The sequence below is a fragment of the Leptonychotes weddellii genome, chromosome 6 (assembly GCF_054177405.1).
Source record: "Leptonychotes weddellii isolate Sample4059 chromosome 6, ASM5417740v2, whole genome shotgun sequence".
NCBI classification, from domain to species: domain Eukaryota; kingdom Metazoa; phylum Chordata; class Mammalia; order Carnivora; family Phocidae; genus Leptonychotes; species Leptonychotes weddellii.
The window spans coordinates 109,794,185-109,820,675 of NC_138374.1; the positions used below are offsets into that span (position 1 = coordinate 109,794,185).

Consider the following 26,491-nt stretch of genomic DNA (forward strand, 5'->3'; position numbering starts at 1 on the left):
AAGGTGAAAAGAAATTATACAAAATATAGGCAAGTGAAATTTTCTATTTCGCAAAGCAAGCTTAACTATTGCCACTTTACAGAATTGAAGGCATTGGGTGCCTGGGTGGCTCAGTCGGTTATGCATCTGCCTTGGGCTCAGGTCATGATCTCAGGGTCCTGGGATTGAGTCCTGCATGGCTCCCTGCTCAGTGGGGAATCTGCCTCTCTCTCTGCCCCTCCCCACCCCTGCTCATGTGCGAGCGCTCTCTCTCCCTCCTTCTCTCTCTCTCACAAAAATAAATAGAATCTTTAAAAAAAAAAAAGAATTGAAAGCATTAATAACAAGTGAGGAAAAAGTGAAAATAAAAGGCTTCAAGAATTTTAACATATCACTTCCATCTAAATTAACTTAAAGATGAAAAAGTTATATACAGAAGAAACTGGAAAGTTGAACCAGCCTATAGTATAGTCACTGAGTGAACATACTATGCTGCAGTTAGGAAAGTTCTGTGTACTGAATTAGAAGAATCTGCAAACTACATTAAAGTAAAAGAGAAAACAGTTTGCACAGAATACATCCAAGGGAACATTTATATAAATATGCTAGCAAATGCATTGAAATTTTCTGAAAAAGATATATAGGAAATGGTTAACGATGTATTCTGTAGGAAGGGGTGCTAAGGCACTTTGAATTTGTGGTGGGAAGGGACTTACTTTTTTTGTATTCCCCTTTGTATAATGCTAATAGAAATTTTATTATCATTTGTATTTGTTATTTCTGATTTAAAAGACTGTTACTAAAAGATGTTTTAAATAATTTCCATTAACACAAATATAAATTTTAAAGAATTTGCATTAAAACAAAATGTGTAACCTGGTTATGGTAGGTTTAATACACTAACGTGCATTTAGAGATGACCAATATAATTATCATGAAGGCAGACTTGTGAGCTGAGCTTTAATTACGGGTATAGGTAGACTATCTAGAAATGGAAGGTAATGGCACTCTACCATACAAAGGAAACAATATAAGATAACATAAGATTTGTTTGAGCATGAGTGATGTGGAGCAATAAAAGTCTAAAATGGTCTTCTGAGCCCAGGTCATGGATGACCTAGAATACTGGACTGAAATGTAGACCTTATTCTGGAGATCAGGGTATCTCAAACATAAGAATCTGCCGGCCTCAGTCTGAGAAAAACTGCAGTTAACAACAGAGATTGACAGCTCTTGGCTAGGCAAAAACTGCCACATATACTGGTCACATGATCAGAACAGCCAGCCCCACTCTAGCAATAGTGTGGGGTTCCATTAAGATTCCATAAGGACATTATAGATATATGATAAAAAACCAAAGGCCTTGTTTTCATCAATGGTATCAGACTATTTATTCAATAAAAGTTCCAGGAATAAGCCTAAACACAGGAGTCTAACATGATTGAGAAGAATATTTTGCTTAGTCAATTGTGATGCACAGAATTAACATAACCACTATTTTGTGGCTTTAGTCTGCAACACCAGAATCTATTTATTCTTAGGTGTTTTTCCAGCATTTAAAATATGCTGCCATTAGACATTTAGCTTTGATTATTATTTAGGGGAAAATATGGTATGAATATCCAGACTTTCAGTAAGTGTGAATTACTAATACTGAATTTTATTCACTTTCATTTTTATTTTAAAAAAATCATTAAAATAGGTGAATATAAAAGTTTATAATATTTATCAGAATCCATAATTAGAATTATTATTAAAAGAATATGATAGGCCTTAGCGTAAAATAGAAAGAAATACTTAAATAAATGTAATACATCCCTCATTAATCCACAATTATTACAGTCATTAAGTCATGCAATTTATCCCCCTAGCTTTGGAGTCAAAAACCCTCACTGACAAACCCTGTATCATTATAGATTATATATATATACACACATATTACATACATATCAAAAGCATCCCATAATTTCTTCTTGCAAGTTATGAAAAGGAGGTACTTATAGTTTGCTTAAATTATACTACATAATTAGTATAATTAATAATTAAGTAGTATTAAATTAATACATTGTTTAAAAGCATATATTTTATTCTCTCCATTGATCATCACAGCTTTATGGGAGAACGAGAAAATTGCTAATGTTCTCATTTTAAAGACAAACTGAAGCTCAGAGTGGTTACAAGTCTTAATACAAAGCTAGAACTCCAACCAAATTCTTCTAAATTCAGCCTAACGTTAGAGTTCTGCCTTCCTAGTTAGCATCAAACAGCAGTGAACAAAAACAGTGAATGAAAGAACAGATTCTTTTCTCACCAAAGAGACCATAAAGAGAATACCCCAGTCTATGTCCTTCTAATGATTAAGAAGAGTGAGAATATAATAATCCCCTCAATCCTAGGAGCCCCAGGACAGCTACCTCCTCACCATTGCGTGAAGTTCATTTGTCCAGATGTCCAGACAAATACTGCCATTTTCCGTGTCTGTTGTAACATGAATAAAGTTGAGAAACACTGCTACTGAGAACTCAGGAATATACAGGATGGTCTTAAATAAATTTATTTTTTAAAAATATAAACCTCGGGCGCCTGGGTGGCTCAGCTGGTTAAGCGACTGCCTTCAGCTCAGGTCATGATCCTGGAGTCCCGGGATCGAGTCCCGCATCGGGCTCCCTGCTCGGCAGGGAGTCTGCTTCTCCCTCTGACCCTCCCCCCTCTCATGTGCTCTCTCTCTCTCATTCTCTCTCTCAAATAAATAAATAAAATCTTTAAAAAAATTAAATAAATAAAAAATAAAAATAAAAATATAAACCTCATGAACTTTATGGAATTATCTATTTAAAAAAGATTTATATCAATGATATAACAGAATCCTGCTTCAAGGTTAACTGTTGATTTTAATTTAGTGTATGGTGTAGTGGTTTCTCCAGTCTTATCCATTACCACTCACATAAAAGATAACATTCATATTCACAATCCATTCTTACACACATAATCCAGATGTTGAAAAATCTAAATAAATTTTTCCAAGTATTAACACTGGATTAATTTTCCAATTATCAGTTATTTATTCAATCAGTGGCTTATTCTGTTCTGTAGCATTGATAAGATAGCCCATGATTTGCATACAATTTCTCGTGACAGCTACACTATTCCTTTAGCACTCACTCAAGAAAGTTATATAGGAATACAAATAAGTAAGAGTGATGTCACTCCTGGGATGGCCTTGCATTTGTTATAACATCTAATCATTCACACACTGCAATACTTATTATCAGTTTACACAGAACTCCTAACCAATTGCAACATACTTCACAACTGGTAACATTTCCAGTGAGAACCCTACACTTGTATAACATTACCCACCCTTCATCTCATCTCACCAACACCCTGTCAGACATGTGAACACTTAGTTTACTTCCATTCTAGTTACCTTCTAGCTTGGCAATATTAACTCTTAGAAGTTTAAAATTTTACACATATACGGAATTCCCACTTCCCAGCTGAAGTTTGTACATGTAAAAAATTTAGAAGAAAGCAGTGCAAAGAAAAGTCACATTGTAACTTCCAAATTGGGCTTAACCCCTCTAGAGGCCACCACGCTTTTAAATGAGTACCATCAGATTTAGTGCCACAAATTTTTATTCTCTGCTAAACAACCCTTTAAAAGTGAAAGTAACTCATCAGCCCAAAATACATTACCATCTTCCATCCTCCTTATTTCTGGCACTTCTGCAATATTAAACGGGGGGCTTGGAAGTTACTATGAGACCTTCCTTTAGCATTTCTTTCTTCCACATTGATCACATACATCAAAACAGAAGGGGAGTTCATCCCTATCACTAAATTTCTGTTGATCATGCCTTTTTTTTAAAATACCACCACCCCTATACAAACCAAATAGAAGTTTATATCTATATAAGGGTTTACAGTATAGTTTACAAAAAACTTTTCATGTCATTTCGTATTTGACTCTCATAACAATTCTTGAGTTATGTATTGCAAACTTTTTATAACTGTGAAAGGAAAACAGAAGTTAAATGACTCTACCAAGTTACATAACTAGTAAGTAGTGAAGCCAGGACCAAAAGCCATGTTTCAACTCTTAGTCCAATATCTTTCTACTCCACTGTGATGTTTTTAAGGAAGATACTGTTTTAGCCATAAGAAGATTCCAGATTTTAGGCTTGTAGAAAATCGTGTCATCAATCCATTTATTTCTGTTCCCCTTGAAAGAGAGATTTAACTACCTATTCATATTCAATCAAAGAGTAAGCATCAGTCTGTTTTGAGAGTTCCCACAACTACCTAGCATAATATAGATATACCTTATTTTATTGTGCTTTGCTTTACTGTACTTACAGATACTGTGCTTACAGATGCATTTTTTTAAAATTGAAGGGCTGTGGCAACCCTGTGTCAGGCAAGTCTATCAGCGCCATTTTTCCAACAGCATTTGCTCACTTTTTATCTTTGTGTCACATTTTGGAAATTCTCACAGTATCTCAAACTTTTCATTATTGTTATACTTGTTATGGCGATCTTTGATCAGTGACCTTTGATGTTCCTATAGTCGTTGTCTTGAGGCACCACAAACTGCACCCTTATAAGTCAGCAAACTTAATCGGTAAATGTTGAGTGTGTTCGGGCTATTCCGCCAACCAGCCGTTCCCCCATTTCCTTATCCTTAGGCCTCCCAATTCCCTGAGACACAATATTGAAATCAGGTCAATTAAGAACCCCACAGTGGCCTCTAGGTGTTTAAATGAAAGGGAGAGTCACATGTCTTTCACTTTAAATCAATAGCCAGAAATGATCAAGCTTAGTGAGGAAGGCATGTCGAAAGCCAAGAGAAGGTGAAAGCTAGGCCTCTTGATCCGAACAGCAAGTTGTGAATGCAAAGGACAAGTTCTTAAAGGAAATTAAAAAATACTACTCCAGTGAACACACAAATGATAAAGCAAAAGAGCCTTATTGCTGATACAGAGAAAGTTTTTGATCACACCAACCATAACATTCCCTTAAGCAAAAGCCTAATCCAGAGCAAGGCCCTAACTTGCTTCAATTCTATGAAGGCTGAGAGGTGAGGAAGCCGTAGAAGAAAAATCTGAAACTAGCAGAGGTTGGTTCATGAGATTTAAGGAAAGAAGTAGTCTCCATAACATAAAGATTCGAGGTGAGGCAGCAAGTGCTGATGTAGAAGCTTGTAGCGAGTGATCCAGAAGATCTAGCTGACATAATTAATGAAGGTGGCTACACTATAGACCAGATTTTCAATGTAGACAAAACCACCATATACTGGAAGTAGATTCCGTATAAGGCTTTCATAGCTACAGAGGAGAAATCAATGCCTGCCTTCAAAACTTCAAAGGACAGACGGACTCTCTTGTTAGGGGCTAATGTAGCTGGTGATTCTGAGTTGAAGGCAGTTCTCATTTACCATTGTGAAAATCCCAGGGCCCTTAAGAATGATGTCAAATCTATGCTATCTGTGCTGTATCAATGAAACAACAAAGCCTGGATGACAGTACATCTGTTTACAGCATGGTTTGCTGAATAGTTTAAGCCACTGTTGAGACCTACTGCTCAGAAAGAGATGTCTTTCAAAATATTAGTGCTCACTGACAATGCACCTGGTCACTAAGAGCTCTGACAAAATATGTGCAACAAGATTAGTGTTGTTTTCAAGCCTGCTAACACAACATCCATTCTGCAGCCCATAGATCAAAAAGTGATTTTTTTTTTTACTTTCAAGTCTTATTATTTAAGAAATACATTTCATAAGGCTTATAGATGCCATATACAGTGATTCCTCTGATCTGCACAAAGTAAGGTGAGAACCTTCTGGGAAGAGTTCACTATTCTAGTTGCCATTAAGGACATTCACAATTCATGTAAAGAAGTCAAAACATCAACATTCACAGGAGATTGGAAGAAGGTGATTCAAACTCTCATGGATGACATTGACGGGTTCAAGACTTCAGTAGAATAAGTAACTGCAGATGTGGTAGAAGTAGCAAGAGAACTAGAATTAGAAATGGAGCCTGAAGATGGGACTGAAGTGCTTCAATCTCATGATAAAACCTTAATGGATGAGGAGTTGCTTCTTATGGATGAGGAAAGAAAGTGGTTTCTTGAGATGGAGTCTATTCCTGGTGAAGATGCTGTGAAGACCGAAGATTGCTGAATGACAATAAAGGATTTAGGATGTTAGGACATTAGGATATCAGGACAACAAAGGATATTATATAAATGTAGTTGATAAAGCAGTAGCAGAATTTGAGAGAATTCACTCCAATTTCGAAAGAAGTTCTATAGGTAAAGTGCAATCAAATAGCATCACACTACAGAGAAATTCTTAGTGAAAGGAAGAGTTAGTCAATCACTCTAGCAAACATCACTTGTTTTATTTTAAGAAATTGCCACAGCCATCCCAACCTGCAGCAACCACCACCCTGATCAGCTAGCAGCCATCAACATGTATGTAGGCAAGACCCTCCCCCAGCAAAAAGATTATGACTCCTGAAAGTTCAAATGATGGTTAGTGTTTTTTAGCAATATTTTTAATTAAGGCATATACACTGTTTTTTAGACATAATGCTATTGCACACTTAGCACAATATGGTCTAGGGTAAACATAACTTTTATAACCACTGGGAAACCAAAAATTTCATTTGACTTACTTTATTGTGATATTTGCTTTATTATGGTGGTGTGAACAGAACCCACAATATCTCTGAGGTATGCCTGTATTCACCCTACTCTTCTAGCTTTCCTTGCCTCCTCATTAGGAAAAAAAAAGGGTTCGAAGGGCACTCTATAGAAGGAAGAGCAGAACTTTTTCCAAAGAAATATTTCATTAAATATTTTTAAACAATAAAGACTTTTTATAAACTAAAGAAATTAATATAAAATAATAAAAACCAAAGAACAATGAAAAGTAAAAGCTAAAGAATAAGCTAAAACAGTTAAAAAATATAAAAACATTAAATATCTAATGAAAGTAAAGTAAATACCAAATACACCAAAAAGTAAAAGTGAAACAAGGCAAAAATACAAATTCCAAAATGTAACACCTCCATGCAGATGGTATGAGGTGGTACAAACAGGTAGCAGGCCTTCATTGGGTCAATTTGCTGATTACAGATACCAGAAGTATAAAATAGTCTTTAGTCTTTCCCTTAGTCGCAGAAGATTCAACACTCTGTCCTTCTGCGTTAAAAATATCTGTGTGGGAGGAAGATATCTCCTAAAGAGCACTGAGCTCTAGCTTAGTCATCTCTTCCAACGCTACATCAAGCAAAAGCCACCCATCATCTACTCTCTTCAACCCTACCTTTTAAATGCAGTTTTAACTTAGAATAAGTAATGTCAAGTCCCTTATTAACAACATATAAATAATTTTTGTGTTTTGACCAAATTAAATTCAGCCATATCTAAAAAGGTAAAATTCTAGGGGTGCCTGGGTGGCTCAGTTGGTTAAGCATCTGCCTTGGGCTCAGGTCATGATCCCAGGGTCCTGGGATCGAGCCCTGCATCAGGCTCCCTGCTCAGCGGTAAGCCTGCTTCTCCCTCTCCCACTCCCCCTGCTTGTGTTCCTGCTCTCGCTATATCTCTCTCTGTCAAATAAATAAATAAAAATCTTAAAAAAAAAAAAAAAAGGTAAAATTCTAGTCATATTTAAAAGTATGTTTTAAAGGAAATATAAATTGTATATATTAAATCTGTCATACATATTAAATATAATAGAAATCACACACTTTCAAAGAATTAAAATACCATAAAAATATAAACTATAAACCATGCTAAATATAATTTAGTCTTACTACGATGATTTAGAAGGTAATTCAGAAGTATTCAGTAATTTCATTTTCAATACCTTGACCACCATTTGGAGTATCTCACAAGTAAGAAAGTAGTATACAATACAAGGTTTAAAGTAGAAATTTTGATATGAGGGCCATCTCTCTTCTTTCCATATCCATCTATAAAAAAAAATTATCATTGCCAATCTGGATAATACCTGAGGGAAATGAGTCAAAAAAATTGCCAAAAGATCTTATAAATTCCCAAATCAAGTAAACCATAAGTAAATGGATTTCATAATGGCTTTATAAAGAATTTTGGATAGCCACATCAGCCTTCAAAGGCCAAATTCAGGACAAGGACACATACAAAGTATTAAAGATTCATTTATATTTCAACTACTAAGCCAAAAATGAAGTAAATATTTACAAATGAAAACTCTGAATTCCAATATTTCCACTTTTTAAAGTAAACATTGTCATTGACAAACACAACAGTAACCATTAAGAACTTGGAAACTAGTATTTTTGTACATAAAAATTCTCAGCTTACTATTTTCTTCAATAACACGTCTAAACCCAGACACAGCGAATACTACCAACATATAAGCTTGATGAAATTGTGTTGCCCTTATTGTCAATAATTATTCTGCAGATACTCATTACCAAAATCTACAACTTCAAATTTTTATAACAAAACTACAACTTCAAAATTTAGTTCTCACATTCTCTGTAGAAATAAGGACAAAATGACAAAATAAAGAGATAACACATTATTCCCTCAAAATCAAATAATTGCTTATAAGTATTAAAACACTATTTTAGCTTATATAAAAGAGTAACAGTGACCAAGACCTTGAAAAACATTCCCCAAATATTAAACAACTTCCTCTTCCAAGAAAAAAAAAATACCAACTTCTTCTTCCAAATATCATATCCAAAATACACTGGAATCTCAAAAAAAAAAAAAAAAGCCATTTAAGAATCCTTTCTGAACCACTTATGAAATAAACACAAGTTTATTTCATAGCAACTATACTTGAAATGCATAGACCCTGAGGACATACAGTGCTCTAGTGTATTAAAACACACCTGAACTTATTTGGGTTTCATTTCAACCAATGTTTTCTATACAAATTCATAAGTTATTTCAAATAATCTCTTATCAAAACTAAAAAGAAGGCAAATTTTACAATCACTCAGGTGACAACATTTTAAAGGACAGTTTAATTTTAATTAATGATAAATTTGAATACTACACACATCCTTATGCTTGGTGCATTTCTGCTACCATACTAAGACAAATTATTTTTGAAATGACTAATTTCTGGACACTTACACATTTGCAAAAGACCATCAGATGTACTAAACTGATAGCTCTATACTTTATTTTCAGATTCAAATGATAAATAAGAAGGAACTGAAAGAGGAAAAGGCTCTATCTGATCTTCACCAGTTCTGCCCACTAAGCTACAGAGTTTGTGGTTTATCAACACAGTTCTGTTTTTAAAAAAATGTTTTAAATACAGCATCTATTGCTTGTGATATAAAAATGTACAGCCTTTCAACATTCTTTTACATTAAAGGTTTTTTTAAGATTTATGAAATCTAAAATAGGTATTAAAAATACAGCACAACCTTTTACTAATTTTACTTCAATAACAGAGTAAAACTTAACAAGTACTTATTGAATATCATCCATATGGAAGATCCATATGGTAGATTTTCTGAAAATCTACAAGAGATCCAAAGAGGCACTTGTCCTCAAAAACCTAAAATCCAGTGGTTGGCATACGTCAGGGTGATAAAAGATCAAGTTCAAGACAGAATATAACTGCCACAAGACAGATACCAAAAAGGATTATTACTCAGCAACTTCTTTTTAAATCTTTCACTTCCGTAGCTTCACTTTTACAAATTTCATCTGTTCAACAGTTGTTATACTTTTACAGAAAAAATGAATTTAACAGTAATTATTAAAGTCTCAATACCCTTTTCTTTAAAAGCCATTTCAGTACCTTGAAAATAGTGCTTCGAAAACTCAGTAAGTCACTAAACACACACACCTTAGGTCAGATGCTATTTTATGCTCTGAGTAAACAAAATCAAACCCGATCAACCCCCTGCCAGGGCAGATTACACTGAAGTAGAGAGTGCTTCTTAATCATCTTCATTAGATATAAATGTTTATACTAAAAGCAATATATTCTTTACTCTTAGTTATTCACACCAGATTTTGAATATGAAGTAAAACTCCAACCAACTTCAGAGAAAGATAACAGTCTGGTACCCAACTGAGAGCTGACAAGACAGTATCTCATTGTCTCTCCCTCCATCACCTCAAGACTATCCCTGACTCTCCCCTCTCTGCCCTCTCTCCCACTGCCCCCCATGCCCCCCCCCAAAGAGCTGAGTTAGGTGCCCTCTTCAGACTCAGTGCCACACAGTGCAACCTCTCAAACAGCCCTTCCTACACTATCACAATCACTGATTTAGAACGCCGAGAACGTCATCTTTTTAGCTGCTTTCAATCTGTGCTTGACACTCAGAAACATTCGGTGAATGAACGACAGAGGGCTGAATATCTTCTTATATAAAAGAGTAACAGTGACCAAGACCTTGAAAAAAATTCCCCAAATATTAAACAACTTCCTCTTCCAAGAAAAAAAAATACCAACTTCCTCTTCCAAGTGTTTATGTTCTTCTTCCCATTGTCACTTTTTGATGTCTACTAAAAATTAGTATCACAGTAACTCTGGTCAAGCCTAGAATTAGCCAGGGATTTCCTAAATGGGTGGCTTTCAAAAATTGCTGAGAAAAATTTCAATGCTATTAGAAAAGGATGACTACTGTATTTTAAAGGCAGCACAGTGTAATGGTTGAATTTCGGCTCTAAAATCAGAAAAACAGGTTCAAAGACCAATCCCACCTCTTAGAGCTGTGTGACCCGAGCAAGCTACTTAACTTTCCTGTGCTTCCACTTCCTCGTCTTTATGAAAAGGTTTATAACCCCTACTGCATATGGTTATCATGAAGATAAATTGGAAACATAAGCTCTGAGCACATTTACTGATGTATAGTAAATACTAAATAGTAATTTTTATTTCTATTTCTGTAAAACATTTAACTGGAAGCTGAATCAGAAAAAATAAATCAATAAATAAGGCTTTAAACCATAATGCTTTAGCTTTATTAATTGAAAACTTATAAACAAACAAAAAATATCTTAATGGAATTCACTGAATACTTAAATACACATTTATTAAAGCTGTTAATCACAAACTACAAATGAAGTGTCAATACAGATGCGGGCGGGGAAGAAATGGTAAAAACCTAACTAGAAACTGACAGAGATACATTTGATCTTTAGTTCAGAAATCTTTCCACTATAGCAAACTGCATCTTTTTAATTAATTCAACTTTACAAGGCTTTCTTTAAAATTAAAATGCTCCCTTGAGGGCTATCAGTTGTTCACACCTCACTGAATTACTTTAATCAGATAAATGCATTAAGTACCACCACCTACTTAAAGAAATTGTTATTTGAAGAATAGTGAGAAGAGGGGTAGCTTTAAAACTAGTGTGCCTGGCGTGGAGAAGGCCTGTTTCATGCTCATAGTGAGCATCTTTATGCAGTCACGGGACAGCGTGAGGACAATGGCATCTGCAGGGTGACAGCAAAGGGGCTGCGGGAATTCTAAGGTCCATCAAAGCCAATTCCTCTCTACTAGGTGGTACTAGGTGCCCTTTAAGGAAACTTCCAGTTCTATTATTCCACTGTTCTCTTCTGCAATGTGCCCTAAGACTGCATGTGGTACCAACTTCCTAAATACCTCTAAAAAAATCAATTGAGGAGCACTTTTGGCAAGTTCCCACCAAGGAAAAATGACTGAAACACCATAGAAACATGAAACAAGACACCCTTTCCTACAAATAAAATTAAATCACTATCTGGAGTAAATCAACTTATCCTTAATTTATATAAACTAAGAGTCTATGTCCAAAATAAATACAACAACAGGAAATCCATTCAACTTAACAATATAGGAAGACCACAGTGTTTCAGGAGTTTCTCAAAGCTATCTCTAATGCTTTCTGGCTCAAGTAAAAAAATCTTTTAAAAAATCTTCAAGAGGCACCTGGGTGGCTCAGTCGTTAAGCGTCTGCCTTCGGCTCAGGTCACGATCCTGGGGTCCTGGGATCGAGCCCCGCATCGGGCTCCCTGCTCAGCGGGAAGCCTGCTTCTCCCTCTCCCACTCCCCCTCCCACTCCCCCTGCTTGTGTTCCCTCTCTTGCTGTGTCTCTGTCAAATAAATAAATAAAATCTTTAAAAAAAAAACTTCAAGTAAAAAATCTCTTCTAGTTTGTATAATACTACTTTAGCATAAGCTGAAGAGTTTGAAAGTGGAAAAAATTTCTGAATGTTAAATATTTTAAAAAGTATTTCCAGGGAAGAAAGATTCTTTTAGCATTGATTGAGAACATACTTCACACTTAATGCCTTTGATTTTCATTGTTATTTTAAATAAAACTATGGCTGCCTGCGTAAAGTACCCCAAAAATGCCAATTGCTAATATTGTATATATGCTTTAAAATGTACATTTTAAAAGGTAAATTATTGTCCTCTACCTTGCCAATCAAAAATAAAAATTTGGACGGAAAGAAAAAGGGATATTACTTGAGCATAAGAAAATCCTCCAAATGAGAGAATATTATCAAAAGAATATTAGGAACATATTACCTTGAAGGTCAAGGAAACAAGAAGGTTCCAAGGGAAAAAACCTGAACAAACTTGTGGCACTGTGGCCACCCAGCAGAGCCCGAGCACCAGTCCCACAGCACACCACAGCAGCAGAGAACAGCAGCGGAGGCTCCACCAGCCACAGGGCACGGCGGGAACCAGCAACATTAAAAATCAAGAAGTGACCTTTGTTAGCCTGGTGATGGGTATTAAAGAGGGCACATACTGAATGGAGCACTGGGTGTTATACGCAAACAATGAATCATGGAACACCACATCAAAAACTAATGATGTATGGTGATTAAAATAATAATAAAAAAATAATAAAAAATTAAAAAAAAGAAGTGACCTTGGATTAAAGCAGCAAAACTAAAGAACATGTGAACAAACAAAAGTACCTACTGAGACAAGTCATAATCAAACTATTACAATATAAACTCTGCAGCATCCGTATCAAAGTATTCATCAACAAACACTGGACGTTGACATTTGATTTGCTTTTTAGACTTGCAGGCAGCTGTGTCAGGGAGCACATAATGTTCCAAAGTCAAATACAAAAGTACAGCTCTTCTTAGCTATCTTCTTTATAAAATCAAAAATGACGTATCTCAAAGGTATGGTTCTAAAGAACCACATTAAGTTTTATTCCCGGTTAGCAAGTATGAGAAAATACAAGTTTCACTTTCTTCAACAATCTACGATATAAAGCTAATACTTTCAGTAACGATGACTCCAATTTATCCACTTGCATCTAGATTGAGAGGGACTCAGAAAGAGCTCAGCAAGGAACACACAGCTAGAGCAAAAACATCGTAACCGCATTTGACTCACAGATTGTTCTTCCATGTTGGGCAGTATGTAAAGTCTCCTACACCACTTTATTGTATGTATGATTCATCAGTTCTACTTTCTAAATGTTAAGTTTTTTATTGGGTTTTTGGTATGTGTGGATGGGTACAAATGGGTTTTAAGGTGGACTCTAAAACATACATACATAGCAACTGTCCCAATAAATCTTGTGATGTGAGAAGACAGCAAGCAGATGTGGGTCCTGAATGGGAAGAGCTTAAGCACAGAGTATCCCTAAACAAGCCCACTGGTCCAAGATAGATGTGGTCATATATATTTCTATTGTCCCTGCTCCTGTCATATCAGCGCACACTTCAGATAACTTCTACAACAAGCAGCTCTCAGTGAATTAATCTGATCATTTATTTGACCAGTGGTTGGCACTATGCTTGGTCCAATTTCTTTTATTCATTCTGTAAATATTCATTAAACATGCCAGATACCATGCTAAGCTTTTCTCTAAGGAAACAAATTAATAAGTCATGGCCCATTTCTCAAAGAGTTTATTTTAAGCAGGGCAAAGAGACACTTAGACCTAGCTATATGTCGGTATATTACTATATTAGACACATCTACAAGAACAGTTAAGTGCTAAAATATAGGGAGAAGCAAAATGCTAGAGATTCTGTGTAAACAGTATCCCTAGAGACAAAAACTATCAAATGCAAAAGCAAGCCTAGAAATACCCTTTCTTGTGCAGGGCATGAGGGATACTGACTAAGTTAGTATTCTTTGGCCTCAAGTTCTGATTTAAGAAAAAAGTAAGAGGCAGTTAAACTATTAACATAGCTAAAGATCACAAAGGTGGATAACTTGATACTGGGTTGGATGAGTTTATAAAAGTGGAAAGTCAGTAGCAAAGGAGGATTTGTTCCTAAGAGAAATTTTTCTACCTAAAGAGACAAGATAAAGAAAACAAGACCTAATAAAGATGTATTGAAAACTACAAATAAATAGCTAGGACTACTAGATCAAGGGTTCACTAAACAAACAGACTTAAATCCTAAAAAAGAGTAGTGAGTGGGGAAAGGGGATATCCTGAGCCAGCATCAATAACACAAGGAAAAAGTTCAGTAATTTTTTTTATGTGGAATTACCCTTGATTCATTCATTTCAGGGAGAACACTGTATTCCTGTTTAAAAATAGATATACCTGCACCACATGTAGTTTAAACTCTACTATTTCCTCACAGGGTAATAATGCAGCCTCTATCGAGCTGATTCGAGATCACTACACAATGAGAGGCAATAGAGCAGATTTTTTAAATTAGATTAAATCTATTAAAAAGCAATAGATTAAAATACAGACTCTGGAGCCAGACTACTTGGCCAAGTTTCTTCATTTCCCTGTGCTTCAGTTTCTTCACGCGCAAATGAAGACAGACGTTTGGTACGCCGCAGGATGGTGTGAGAGGTGAACAGTTGGTCCGCGTACACCAGCTAGAAGGAGGCACAGCACAGAGCGCTATGGCCGCGTTAGCATGGTGTGGCCGCCACTAACGCCCCTGTCACCCGCACTGCCGCCACGTGACGTAAGCGATCAACAAAATACAAGAGAGAAAGCTAGAGCACCAAAGCCACTGCCTGAAAGACAGACCCCAAGAGGAGGCATCGGCAACCCTGTACCAAGGAAGGCTTACTTTTCAGTTCCCTGAAGCCCTGAACCACTCTGGGGAACGCAGGGGCAGTGTGGTAACAGTAACTTTGCTGCTGGAACTGAGGACAGGCCATCGCTGCTGGCTCTACTTCACTGACTGCTGGCAAGCATGGAGGAGTGACAACAGCAAGTCCCTTGGAAATCTACCAGGAAGAGTATTAAGATCTAAGTGTTGGCACTTCACTCTTGGATAGTTGCAGCAGAAGTTATTAGGGAAGTTGTCCCGCCAGGGAGACATCCGTGAAAATATGGGCCAACCAGTCTGTGAGACATCATCAGAACCGGTTCTACTAACCCTAGGGAACACGATAGGGAAACACAACCAACCACCCTCATGGCAATTTTTTTTTTTAAAGATTTTTATTTATTTATTTGAGAGAGAGAGAGCTCATGAGAGGGGGGAGGGTCAGAGGGAGAAGCAGACTCCCCGCCGAGCAGGGAGCCCGATGCGGGACTCGATCCCGGGACTCCAGGATCATGACCTGAGCCGAAGGCAGTCGCTTAACCAACTGAGCCACCCAGGCGCCCTCATGGCAATTTTTTTAACTTGTGGAACCCTCCATATGAAACTATTTCCCAGTGTTCTAAAATGTGCTGTTTTCAAAAAATCAATGTAATGCCTCTGAAACAAGTCCAAATAGCCATAGGTCAAATGAAGATCACCCCTTTACCAGAGCTAGCTATATTAAATTATATTTCAACAACTAATACCATTTCAAAACACCAACTAAAACTTAGTTAAATAATAATTTCTCTCTGAAGATATTTATGAAGTAAGCTACACAAGACAAATGAAAGAATTTAGAACCTCTCTATTAGAAAGTGAACAAGAGAAACACATCAAATATCTTAATGTAGTATCATCAATCTTAGCATAAACCACATTTATCCTGAGCATGGTATTTTCCATTGGATCAAACAGACAGTCTTTAAAAAATAAACCAATAGGGGCACCTGGGTGGCTCAGTCGGTTAAGTGTCTGCTTTGGGCTCAGGTCATGATCTCGGGGTCCTGGGGTCAAGCCCTCTCCCTCTGCCCCTCCCTCCCTGCTCATGTGTGCGCTCTCTCAAATAAAATCTAAAAAAATTAAACTAATATTCTGAGAAATGTAGAGAACATTTTCATTTACTTCCCAACATCTATTCCTTGCCAGTTGTTTATTAATAATCAATCATAATAATCTTGCCATTCACCCCTCTACCACTACCCTACCAATGATTATTTTAGGAATGTTTAAGCCCATGCCAACTTAGGCCACCGGATCCAATGTTCTGGAAGATTCTGGGGAAAGATATTTTCTAGCTCTAAGCAGAGTGCCATGAAAAGCCAGTGTCTGTCACCCCCAAGGTCATAAAAGAGAAAGTAGAGTTCTAACTTCACTGCCATCCTAGAACCACAAGGAATCTAAATCTTCCAATGACACCAGTTACTATGAGTGGCAGAGCTGTGATGCAGAAAGAACCTGGATCTTTGATGACCTACTTCTAGACTTCCTCTTATAAAAACTATTAAGTTCCCTCATTACTTAAATTGGTTTTATATTTGTGCCCCCCAAACACCCTAATTTACACATTGTTTTCCAGGTTTATTACTATATAAGAATGTCATCCATGTTCATTTGAATGTTAGCAAAAACAAAAAACTATCCTACTTTAAACAAACTGACACACATATCAGACTCATTAAAATAAAAAGGTTTCATTGACAGTTAAATAGGAGTATTCCAATAACTCTCTTTAATAATTTCTGGACTGTTTCCTTTAATATTTATCAATAAAGTAGAAAATTAATAAAAACATTTAGAAACATCAAACTCTCAATTTGACATAAAATTTAAAGCTCAAAAAGGTATAACTTGTTAGACCCTAAAATATTAGTCATATTTATACTATTTAAGTCACAACGAAAAGAAGAAAAATTGTTTATGCTTTTATATAGTTGACTTTAGCTTTATTAAAAATCTTTAGAATTTGCTGCCCATGAGTCATATTAATGGAATACATGGGTAGAATGGATTAATTGCAACCTATAAAGAGGCTGAAGTGTTTAACCATTTGTTATATTCCCAACTTCACCATGCTGGATAAACTACTAAAATACACATGAAGATGTTTCTAATGAGTAGTAATTTAAACAATAACAACCGTAAAAAGGCAAGAAAGGAATAAAAGGACACAAGCAGAAGATAAAAACTGGAATAACTAGTTCCTAAAAATGGAAAAGGGCAAAGGGAGGAAGGAAGGAGTAAAACACTCAGAATTCTTTATGGATAGGTGCCAATCTGACACATGTATAGATCGTGTGTTATATAAGGTAGATCGATGCTTGTACCAAAATTGCTTTAGCATGCATTTAAAATTACAGAGAAATTGTATTTTCTAAAGGAATTTAGCTTGTTTTACAAACACATCAGGTAAGCATTAATTCACCCACCTTCACTAATGTTATGGTATAGGTATTCTGAAGAATTATTCATACCATAAATACACAAAAGAATAGATTTAAATTGGAGCTGAGAAAATTTGAGTCTTCATAGAGAAGCTGGTTGTGCCTGGAAAGAATGTAAATAGACCACCTTTAACACAGATAGGACAACAAAAGATAACCTTTTTAATTGGAAAAGGCTCCCCACAACCTAGGATCACTCCCTGCCTGGGGACAAACCTGATCACAGCTATAGTTCAAACAGGCCAAAAAAAAAAGCAGGCAGGGCTGGTGGAGTCAGGAACATGTGTGACTTCCTACCTAAAATTAGCCATGCCCATTTCACCACAAGCTGGGTTGGGCTCCTCTATTTTAAGGTGTGCAGCTCCAAATTGCTTAAGAGCATATAATTGCTGGCCAGTTTCTGGAGTTAAGAGTGTCAGCAGACTTTCCACCAAGTCTTTAGAATGGACATCTTTGTCTCCACAAAATCCCACACTTAATCGCCAAGTTATCTAGCATCTAAGTACATGGCAAGTGAAATCACACACTGGAAATATCCATGAAAACATATCACACAAGGACACATCAAAAAGGAAATAAGCAAAAAGAGACAGCCCTTATTCCTTTCCACTACACCTCCCCCTGATGCACACATATTATATATGACAAAAATAGGGGGGGAAACTGACAAAAGTGTCCTCGTCTTTGCAGGAAATTATATAGAACTGACAGTTGAAACTCTTCCAAAGTAATGTCACACCATTATTTACCTCCCTCTGAAAGTGCTTTGCTACTGGAGTAAATCCAACAGAAGGGGCTATTCAGTCTGTATTCTGCATTCCGGAAACATTAGAAGGGAATTGGTGTGGCCTCATTGTACCAGCAAGAGATTTTCACTAATGTTTAAAAAAGGAACTAAGTTTTCAAAGACAAATGAAAGAAAATGAAAAGGTGTTCATTACCGCCAAAACGATCGATCATTCTATCAACAAATGATAAAGCTGAGTTCTAAGTTATATGGCCTTAACGTACACCTGAAATTTAAGCTGCACAGATAACATTCATGGTTTCTACAATCTCATGGCAAAAACCTAACATCTACTTTACTAACAGCACCTTGAGACACTAGATGCAGAATATACATTTAGTACCATTATTATCCTGATACTATCATGTTCTAGCAGTCTACAACACTAACACTTGTTTTGATAGACTCAGTTATTTTAAGAATGAACAAAACACACATACCTTCATTTTCAGAGGCATGACATTTCACTTTCAATACCAAGTCAAAGGTTCTTTCTGGATTTTCCCTAAAAGAAAAAGAACTTTGTTTTATTTATTTCCTGTGACAAATAAGCATCTTTGCAGAGTTTATATTTTCTTAACTCAAAAAACTAATCATCTTCTTGTTACAATGTAATCTATGTAACTATATGAGCACAATGCAGAAATAACAGTTTTTTCCCAGTTAAGTAATGTAAGAGGCTTAGGAGTTCTGAGACCCGGGGCAAACATTTAACCTCTGAGCCTATTTTCTCACCTATAAAGTGCCTTGCTCACTTCAGAGAATAGTTGTGAGTATTATAAATCAACTAATTTATGTGGAAGTACTTTTTAAAAGTATTAAGTGCTTTATAAATGTGAAGCATTGACTTTATCTTATTGAATCAAAATTGGAAAGTCAGTATGCTCCTAAGTATTTCTACCTTTTCCTGCCAACAAAGCCGGCCAGCAGGTTCTCAGGCTTTTTTTTAAAGGACTTACAGTATAAGTGTAAATGATGAATACCTGGTTCCACCTGCCACATTCTAGACCACCATAAAACAGTTACGATGCTCCTAAATTTGACACTTTGCATATGCTTCTCTTGAAATATAATTATTGCAAAGCATGTTTAAAGTAGCAAACTGTACATAAACTACAAGGCTAAAAAGAACAACAACAAAAACCTTGTTTTACTTCAATTATCTTTACAGAAATTAGAAAAAGGCATCTACCTTAATACCAGATTTTCCCACCAGGTACAGTAAGATTGCTTTGCTTCATTCAGAAGTTATCCACTTCTTTGTTAACTTCTCACACATTCAACCAATTCATTGGTTTAGTTTCAAAAAGCAAACTGAAATCTACTGAGACACATTTTCTTTAACAGTTTTGTTTTAATCTCCTTCTGCTAGAAGATAAAAGATGAAGCAAAATCTGATACCACAATGTCCACGTGACCAAAGTGTTAATCTATCTGTTATTCCTGCGAAGGAGACCTTAGTGTCTTTGCATATTGGCTGTTTTAAAAATGTACTTCCTTTAATAAAGAATGCCACTTTTGGCTTCTAAATAAACACTCGTTTTTTCTAAATTTATTACAAGAATCTAGAATCACAGGAAGTGACAAGCTATATAAATTAATTTGCAAATATACATTTCCTCAGCCTTCCAACTAGTAACTTGTTTCAATGGAAATAATATGGATTTAGGTGACCTCCTCCCTCCTAATCCAATTAATGTCAAAAAGTATACTTTTTAAATCACTTACCCTGCCCCTCCATGTCAAACACTGAAGAAAATAATAATTTTCCCGTTTTCCTAATATTTTTTGGAATCTCTTAGGTGTAAAAATTAAATATTGATTCAATTATACTGTGACATTTTACAAGCCTTTCACACTTATACAAATACACATAATATTCCTTATTTTAAACTGGGGGAGTGGTGTGAAGAGGGAGTAAGGGAAGAAGAAATTCTTCGTAAAGTAAGTTTCAGGAAAAAAACAAAACAAAACATAAAACTCATACCTCTAAGACCCAAAACAAAATCACCACACTTCCTCAAATTGCTTTTTACATAATTAATCTCCTGATGAAAAATATCCATTGAAACAGACACATAAAAACACTATCTAATTGGATACCATTTTGCAAGCACCATGCATACGCCCAGTGCCTATGTAAGTAAATACCTATCAGAGGCCAATTTAATTTTATAAGAAAAACTGGAAGAAAACATCTGGGAAACTGATAACTATGCTTAACTATGCTTAAAAATGAAATGGTTATCTTCACGTTAGGGAAATACTTTAAATAATAACCGCTTAACCTCAACGCTGTCGCCTCCGGGACACCAGCAAGACACAGACAACCGACAGTCACGTCTGCCACACTCCGGGAGGAACAAGAAACCCACAGCGGGTGGTGGCAGGAGCCGCCAGGCCTCCACCACTACCTAGAGATGCGGGCGTCGACGCGGCGCTCCCGGCCGCTCCCGGAGGAGCGGCGCCGACCCCGGCGGGCCGGGGACGCGGGGCCGGGCAGGCTTTGCGGCCTAGCGCTGTCCCGGCGGCCGGCCGCGCACGGGGGGCCGGGCCAAAGTCGCCGTCTGGGGGGCCGGCCGCCGCGGGACGCCCCCACCTCCCTCCCGCCCGCGACCCCCACTCACTTGGTCCTGCAGTCCATGGTTACATGTCGGTGTGAGGCTGTCCGTCCCGCCCCCGCGCCGGCCTGGAAGCCCACTGCCCCGCGCTGGGAGGGTCGCGCCGCCCCCGCCCACGCTGGCCGCCCCGCGGGGAAGGAGGCTACTCACAGCGGCGGCGGCGGCGGCGGGCCCATGTCAGCGGCGCCCCCGGCGCTTCCCCGCCTCCCACCCCACCCCCCAGAGCCTTTTTGTGACAGCAGCAGCAACAGCGGTGGCGCGGCCGCCGCCCCCGTCTTCGCCGGCCGCCGCCCCCGCCGCCTCCGAGGCTGGGGCCTCTCAGTTCCTGCGACCGGGGCCGCCCGCAGCGGCTCCTGCACCTTCTGCAAACCAGGAAGTCGCCGGGAGGGGGAAGGGGCGCGCGGGGGCGCGCCCGCCGGCCTCACCTGGGCCGCGCGGCCCGCGGGCCGGAGCCTGAGGAGAAGGCTGGGCGGGGTCCCCGCGCCCAGAGTGGCCGGCGGGTCGCGGGGAGCGCAAGTGTCTTCGGGGATGGCCCACGTACCGCTTTGTAACTGAGCCAGTAACGCAAGGTGCCCCCTGTGTCCTCAGCCCTGGACCAGCCGACTTCCTTTCTGGGTCCAGTCCAGGCTCCAGGGCTACAACCCACCCCAAAAGCAAAGTAATTGAAATAGTACCTCGGTTTGCAGTCTTTTCCACACCATATGCACACGGAATTGGATCACTAATTAATAGGTATTGTTTGCTAGAACCTTCGTCGTTTTGGGGCGTTTCATTTCCCTTCAGACTGCACTTTCGGAGCTCAAGTTGATGCTCCTGACTCCTGCCTCACTCCGGCTGTGGCCTGGTTACCGCTCTCTGAAATCCAGAGCTGCCCCCCTCCTGATTCAGGAATGTTCAGACATGTGCACCTGCTAAATAGACTTGTCAAGTAGCATAATGGTAGTGCTCCACTTGCCGGCACATATGGAAGCCAGACGTTCTTACATATACCACAGGACCGCAGAACGCCAAAGACTGACTTTGGACACATTCTCCAAGCGGCAGGCCTCATAGAACTGCAGCCTAGGAAGCTCAGGGAGGGCACAACTGAGGGGAAGACGGGCCAGTATAAAAAGCTAAAATTTACAGGGCACTAAAGTCCCTGTTAAGCAGGTTATATGCATTGTCACAGTACTTGCCATAACTCTATGTGATAGATACTTGCATCAGCATTTTATGGATGAAGAAACAGGCCAAGTTAATCCAGTAGGTGATGGCAGAGCTGGATTTCAGAACAGGTCTGCTTGATGCTGGTAATTTCCTTCTACCACGTACTGCCTCTGCACGTTCTGCTGCCTTATATCTAGAATCTACTGAGAAGAGATGTAGAAAAAGTCTTGATTGTCCAGGACTGGACTCTTACACAGAGATCTTCAGGAGAAGGCTTCTCCCGCCAACATTCCCACACTTGACACATGGCCACAGTGTTTTTCAGCCACATAGGGGTTGCTTCAGACTTTATTCATGCAAAAGGTAAGATGATGAGAGGAAACCAAATGTGGTATGAATAGAGTATGAGTCATGAGACATAAAAGTCATACAAGGAGTCTTGGGAATTAAAGAATTCAGAAGCAAAAACTTAACATTAAATTCAGTTACGCAGATCTTAAATGTTCTTGCCAAAGGTAGGTGTTACTTGGTCAAAAAAACGAAATATATTTTGTAGACACAGACCTGATAGTTAAAAATAAGGTCAGGACATAATAGGGAAACAAAAATATTAGATTTAAGCATGATATGTGCTGTCATAGCTTGACTTGGGGTGAGGCACTTCAGTTTCTCAGTTCCTACATTTGTAAAATGGGAATTATTACTTGTATATCACATGAGCAATGCGATATTCAAGTTAAAAAGTACTACACATTTGTGTGATCTTTTAGGAAATTATTCTGTGGATTTCAGTTTCACAATTAGGCAGTCTATACCACATAAATTTTTTCCCAAATGAAGCTTTTTTCTACCTAAGAACTTACCATAGTCCAAAGCCTTGAAAAAAATTCTGTAAACTAAAAACCACTTCTGCTCCAAGTGTTACTAAATTTCTCAAACTTCTCCTTTCATTATAATTAACTCTTTTCCCAAGAAAAGGAACCCTACCTGGGAAGATGCCTACATCAGGAGTATTTGTTAGTGGTAAGAAAATATTAATACAATTGTTTTCCCTCTCCATTTGTTGGGATTTAAGTGACAGTCATACCCCTGCATAATATAAAATGTTATTTTTTTAATCTATCTTAAGTATATGAAGGGAAAACACTGCATATGCGCACACAAAGCAGATCTTTTTAAACCAGCTCTTAGGCTGACCATGATGAGGAGATTTATTTATCTGTTCTGATATTACTGAGTTAAAAGGGATAGGAACACAGAAGGACACAATTTGCATGATTTGTTAAAAATTACTAAAAAAGGAAATTTTTATACACTTATTTTGGTGATATGTTTAATGAAGCCAGTAGTATAATTTTAGCAATGTTCATTTCATATGGAACTTCTGATATGACCGATAGAGAAGTGTGCAAAGGGCGAGCCTTCAAGTTGGTATTATATCTTCACAAGATCATATTTCAGCAATAATATTTCTTATTTGACAATTGATACTAACATTTTTCAGGACCACAGTAGTCAAAGAACATGGTCTATATTGTTGCCAAAGAACATAGTCTATAAACTATTAGTCTTTTTTCAGTGTTTTAAGCTCATTTTAAATTTTTGGCATGTGTTTATAAAGAGTGTGTGTTCAGCAGGTCTTGGGCAAGGTGTTCTAAAATATGTCCTTGATCAGAACTTGCCTATGGTTTTGCCATAGCTTGCTTGCCCCAAATTGCAATTATGTGCTATTCCCAAATAAACCCATTTTTTGCTGGAAAAATAACTGACAGTTTTATTTTTAAGGTTAACATTATTTTGGTGATCAGAAATGGGATCCAGAGAAGACCCTCAGCAACTCTGATGCTGGTGAGCAAACAGATGCCACAGAGTCGACTGGGCCCATTGCTTTCTTGCCAACCCTGGAGTTTGAGGGTAAGATTTTTCCTGGATTTAGAGCTCCACTCTCTTTGTGTTTGAGCTCGCCAGGTTTTATTCAGGTTGTATTTTTAAGGCCTATCCTTTCTGAGAGTACTTGTTTGTTCTTTGGTCTTACTCCTTTTTCAGAACCAGATTGTTTCTAGTGGAACTGTGCCTGTTAGAAGTGTGTTGGCCTTGGGCGCCTGGGTGGCTCAGATGGTTAAGCGTCTGCCTTCGGCTCGGGTCGTGATCTCAGGTCCTGGGATCGAGTCCCTCATCGGGTTCCCTGCTCAGTGCAGGGCCTGCTTCTCTCTCTCCCTCTGCCACTCCCTCTGCTTGTGCTCTTCTGTCTATCTCTCTGTCAAATAAATAAATAAAATCTTAAAAAAAAAAAGAAGTGTGTTGGCCTTTAATCCAATTCCTTTTCAGAACCCGACTGTTCCTGATGGAACTGTGATGGCTTTCCGTTTGATTCCTTCTGGAACCAGGATGCTCATGTTGAAACTGTGGTGTTAAGGAATTTTTCTCTTTGCTCTAGAAAAACCTCTATAAAATGGAATCCCACTCATCAAAAATGCTTTGAAAGTAGTGGGTCCACCCACTACTGGGACCCTAGTGGTTTTATGTTTAAAAACTATGGTCCCTCTTCAGTGCATTTCTAACCTAAATGGATCAACTTAACCAAAAGTAATTTAGAACTTCAGTGGCCATGATGGGGAATTTCAATCTCCCCAAACTTAACTTGTTTTTCTTAAAATTAAATTAGAAAGCTGCAGCTCCTAAGAAAAACAAAACAAAACAACAAACAAACAAAAGACCTTGATCAAGTATTATGATGGTGTTATTGATATTTTCTATTACTATGATTGTGCTATTGATATCTTATATAACTGAATTTGCATCTGCTTGGCAATTCATTCATGGGAGAGATGACTTAAAATTTCCTAATATGATGGCAGATTTGTCTATCTTATAGTTCTGTCACTTTTTGCTTTATGTAGTTGGGGTCTGTGTCATCATAAGCAAAGCAGTTTATAATTATTTTATTTGCCTGGCAAATTTATCATTATGTTGTGACTTTCTTTAACTCTAGTAATTCTTTTGCCTTAGCATTTAAATGGCTTTCTTCTGATTAGTATTTGCCTAGTATTTGTATAACTCTTTTCACTCTATTACATTAAAACTTACTAAGTCATTACATTTCAGATTTATCTAACTAGTGTTAATTTTGACTTTTAGTATGGTCTAATAATCTTTGACTCTTAGATCAAACATTTAGATCATTGCATGTTTTATAATTGCTGATATATTTAAATGTATTTGTCATCTAATGTTGTGCTCCCCATTTGTTTTCTTCTGATCTATGTGTTGGGTTTTTTTTTTTTTCTTTCACCATTGCGTTCTTTGGGATTATTGACTTTTTTTTGTTTTGTTTTGTTTTGTTTTAAGATTTTATTTATTTATTTGAGAAAGAGAGAATGAGAGAGAGAAAGCACATGAGAGGGGGGAGGGTCAGAAGGAGAAGCAGACTCCCCCGAGCAGGGAGCCCGATGCGGGACTCAATCCCGGGACTCCAGGATCATGACCTGAGCCGAAGGCAGTGGCTTAACCAACTGAGCCACCCAGGCGCCCCTATTGACTGTTTTTATGCAGCCACTTTTCCACCTAGATTCTAGTTGGGAAGTTATATACTCTATTCCTGTTTATTTAGTGGTTATCCTAGAAATTTTAACTGATTAAATTCAGAATTTATCAATCCATCAACCTTCTCCCAGGCAGCACAAGGACCTTTAAAACACTTTTAAAAATGACTTTCATCAGTCCTGGAAAATTCTGAACTCCATTCTTTCTCCCCTTTCCTTCTGGGACTCTTACTATATACACATTCTCATTTACCCTCTGTATGTCTTAACATTTCTTTCATAGTTTCTTCTTTTTTTTTTTTTAATTTTCCTAGGCTGAATTCTGGATAATTTTGCAGATATCTTTCTGTTCATTAATTCTTTCTCTGGCTGTTAAATCTTCTGTTAAAGCTATCCATTTAGTTTTTAATGTATATTATTTTCATTTCTAAAGTTCTGTTTGGTTATTTTATTTTTTTTTAAAGATTTTATTTATTTTTTGATGGAGAGAGACACAGCGAAAGAGGGAACACAAGCAGGGGGAGTGGGAGAGGGAGAAGTAGGCCTCCCGCCGAGCAGGGAGCACGATGTGGGGCTCGATCCCAGGACCCTGGGATCATGACCTGAGCCGAAGGCAGACGCTCAACCATCTGAGCCACCCAGGTGCCCCTGTTTGGTTATTTTAAATCTACTTTCTCTTCATTCATATTTTTAAGCTTCTCCTTAATTTCTCAAGATATATTTAACATACATATTTTCAATTCTATTTCTGATAATTCCAATATCTGAAGCATTTGTGAGTCTGATTCTACTATCTGATTTTCTTCTGCTGGCTCTTACTTACAGTCTCTTGTTTTTTTTCTTTTGATTTCTTTTTATGTTACCTGATCCTTGGAGTTTTATGTGCAGAAATGTAGTGAGATCTGAAAAGAGGAGTTC

At 37.7% G+C, this 26,491-nt stretch overlaps 2 protein-coding genes across 6 annotated transcripts in view; both read right to left on the reverse strand.

The window, feature by feature from the left end:
* Positions 1-21,420, reverse strand: part of LOC102748450 (DENN domain-containing protein 1B) — a 209,341-nt gene extending 187,921 nt beyond the window's left edge. Inside the window, exons 1-2 of one of the 5 annotated variants that reach the window (XM_081824947.1) lie at positions 21,308-21,420; positions 18,702-18,766 (exon numbers count right to left, since the gene is read on the reverse strand). In XM_081824947.1, coding sequence (XP_081681073.1) covers positions 18,702-18,719 — 18 coding nt within the window. In that variant the 5' untranslated portion in view covers positions 18,720-18,766; positions 21,308-21,420. Of the gene's footprint in view, positions 1-18,701; positions 18,767-20,888; positions 21,273-21,307 lie in introns of those variants that run through there. The other 4 variants (XM_081824946.1, XM_081824943.1, XM_081824944.1 and 1 more) reach the window with 4 other exon arrangements.
* LOC145722335 (DENN domain-containing protein 1B-like) overlaps positions 1-26,491 on the reverse strand; it is a 390,017-nt gene that overhangs the window by 228,431 nt on the left and 135,095 nt on the right. The window lies entirely within an intron of this gene.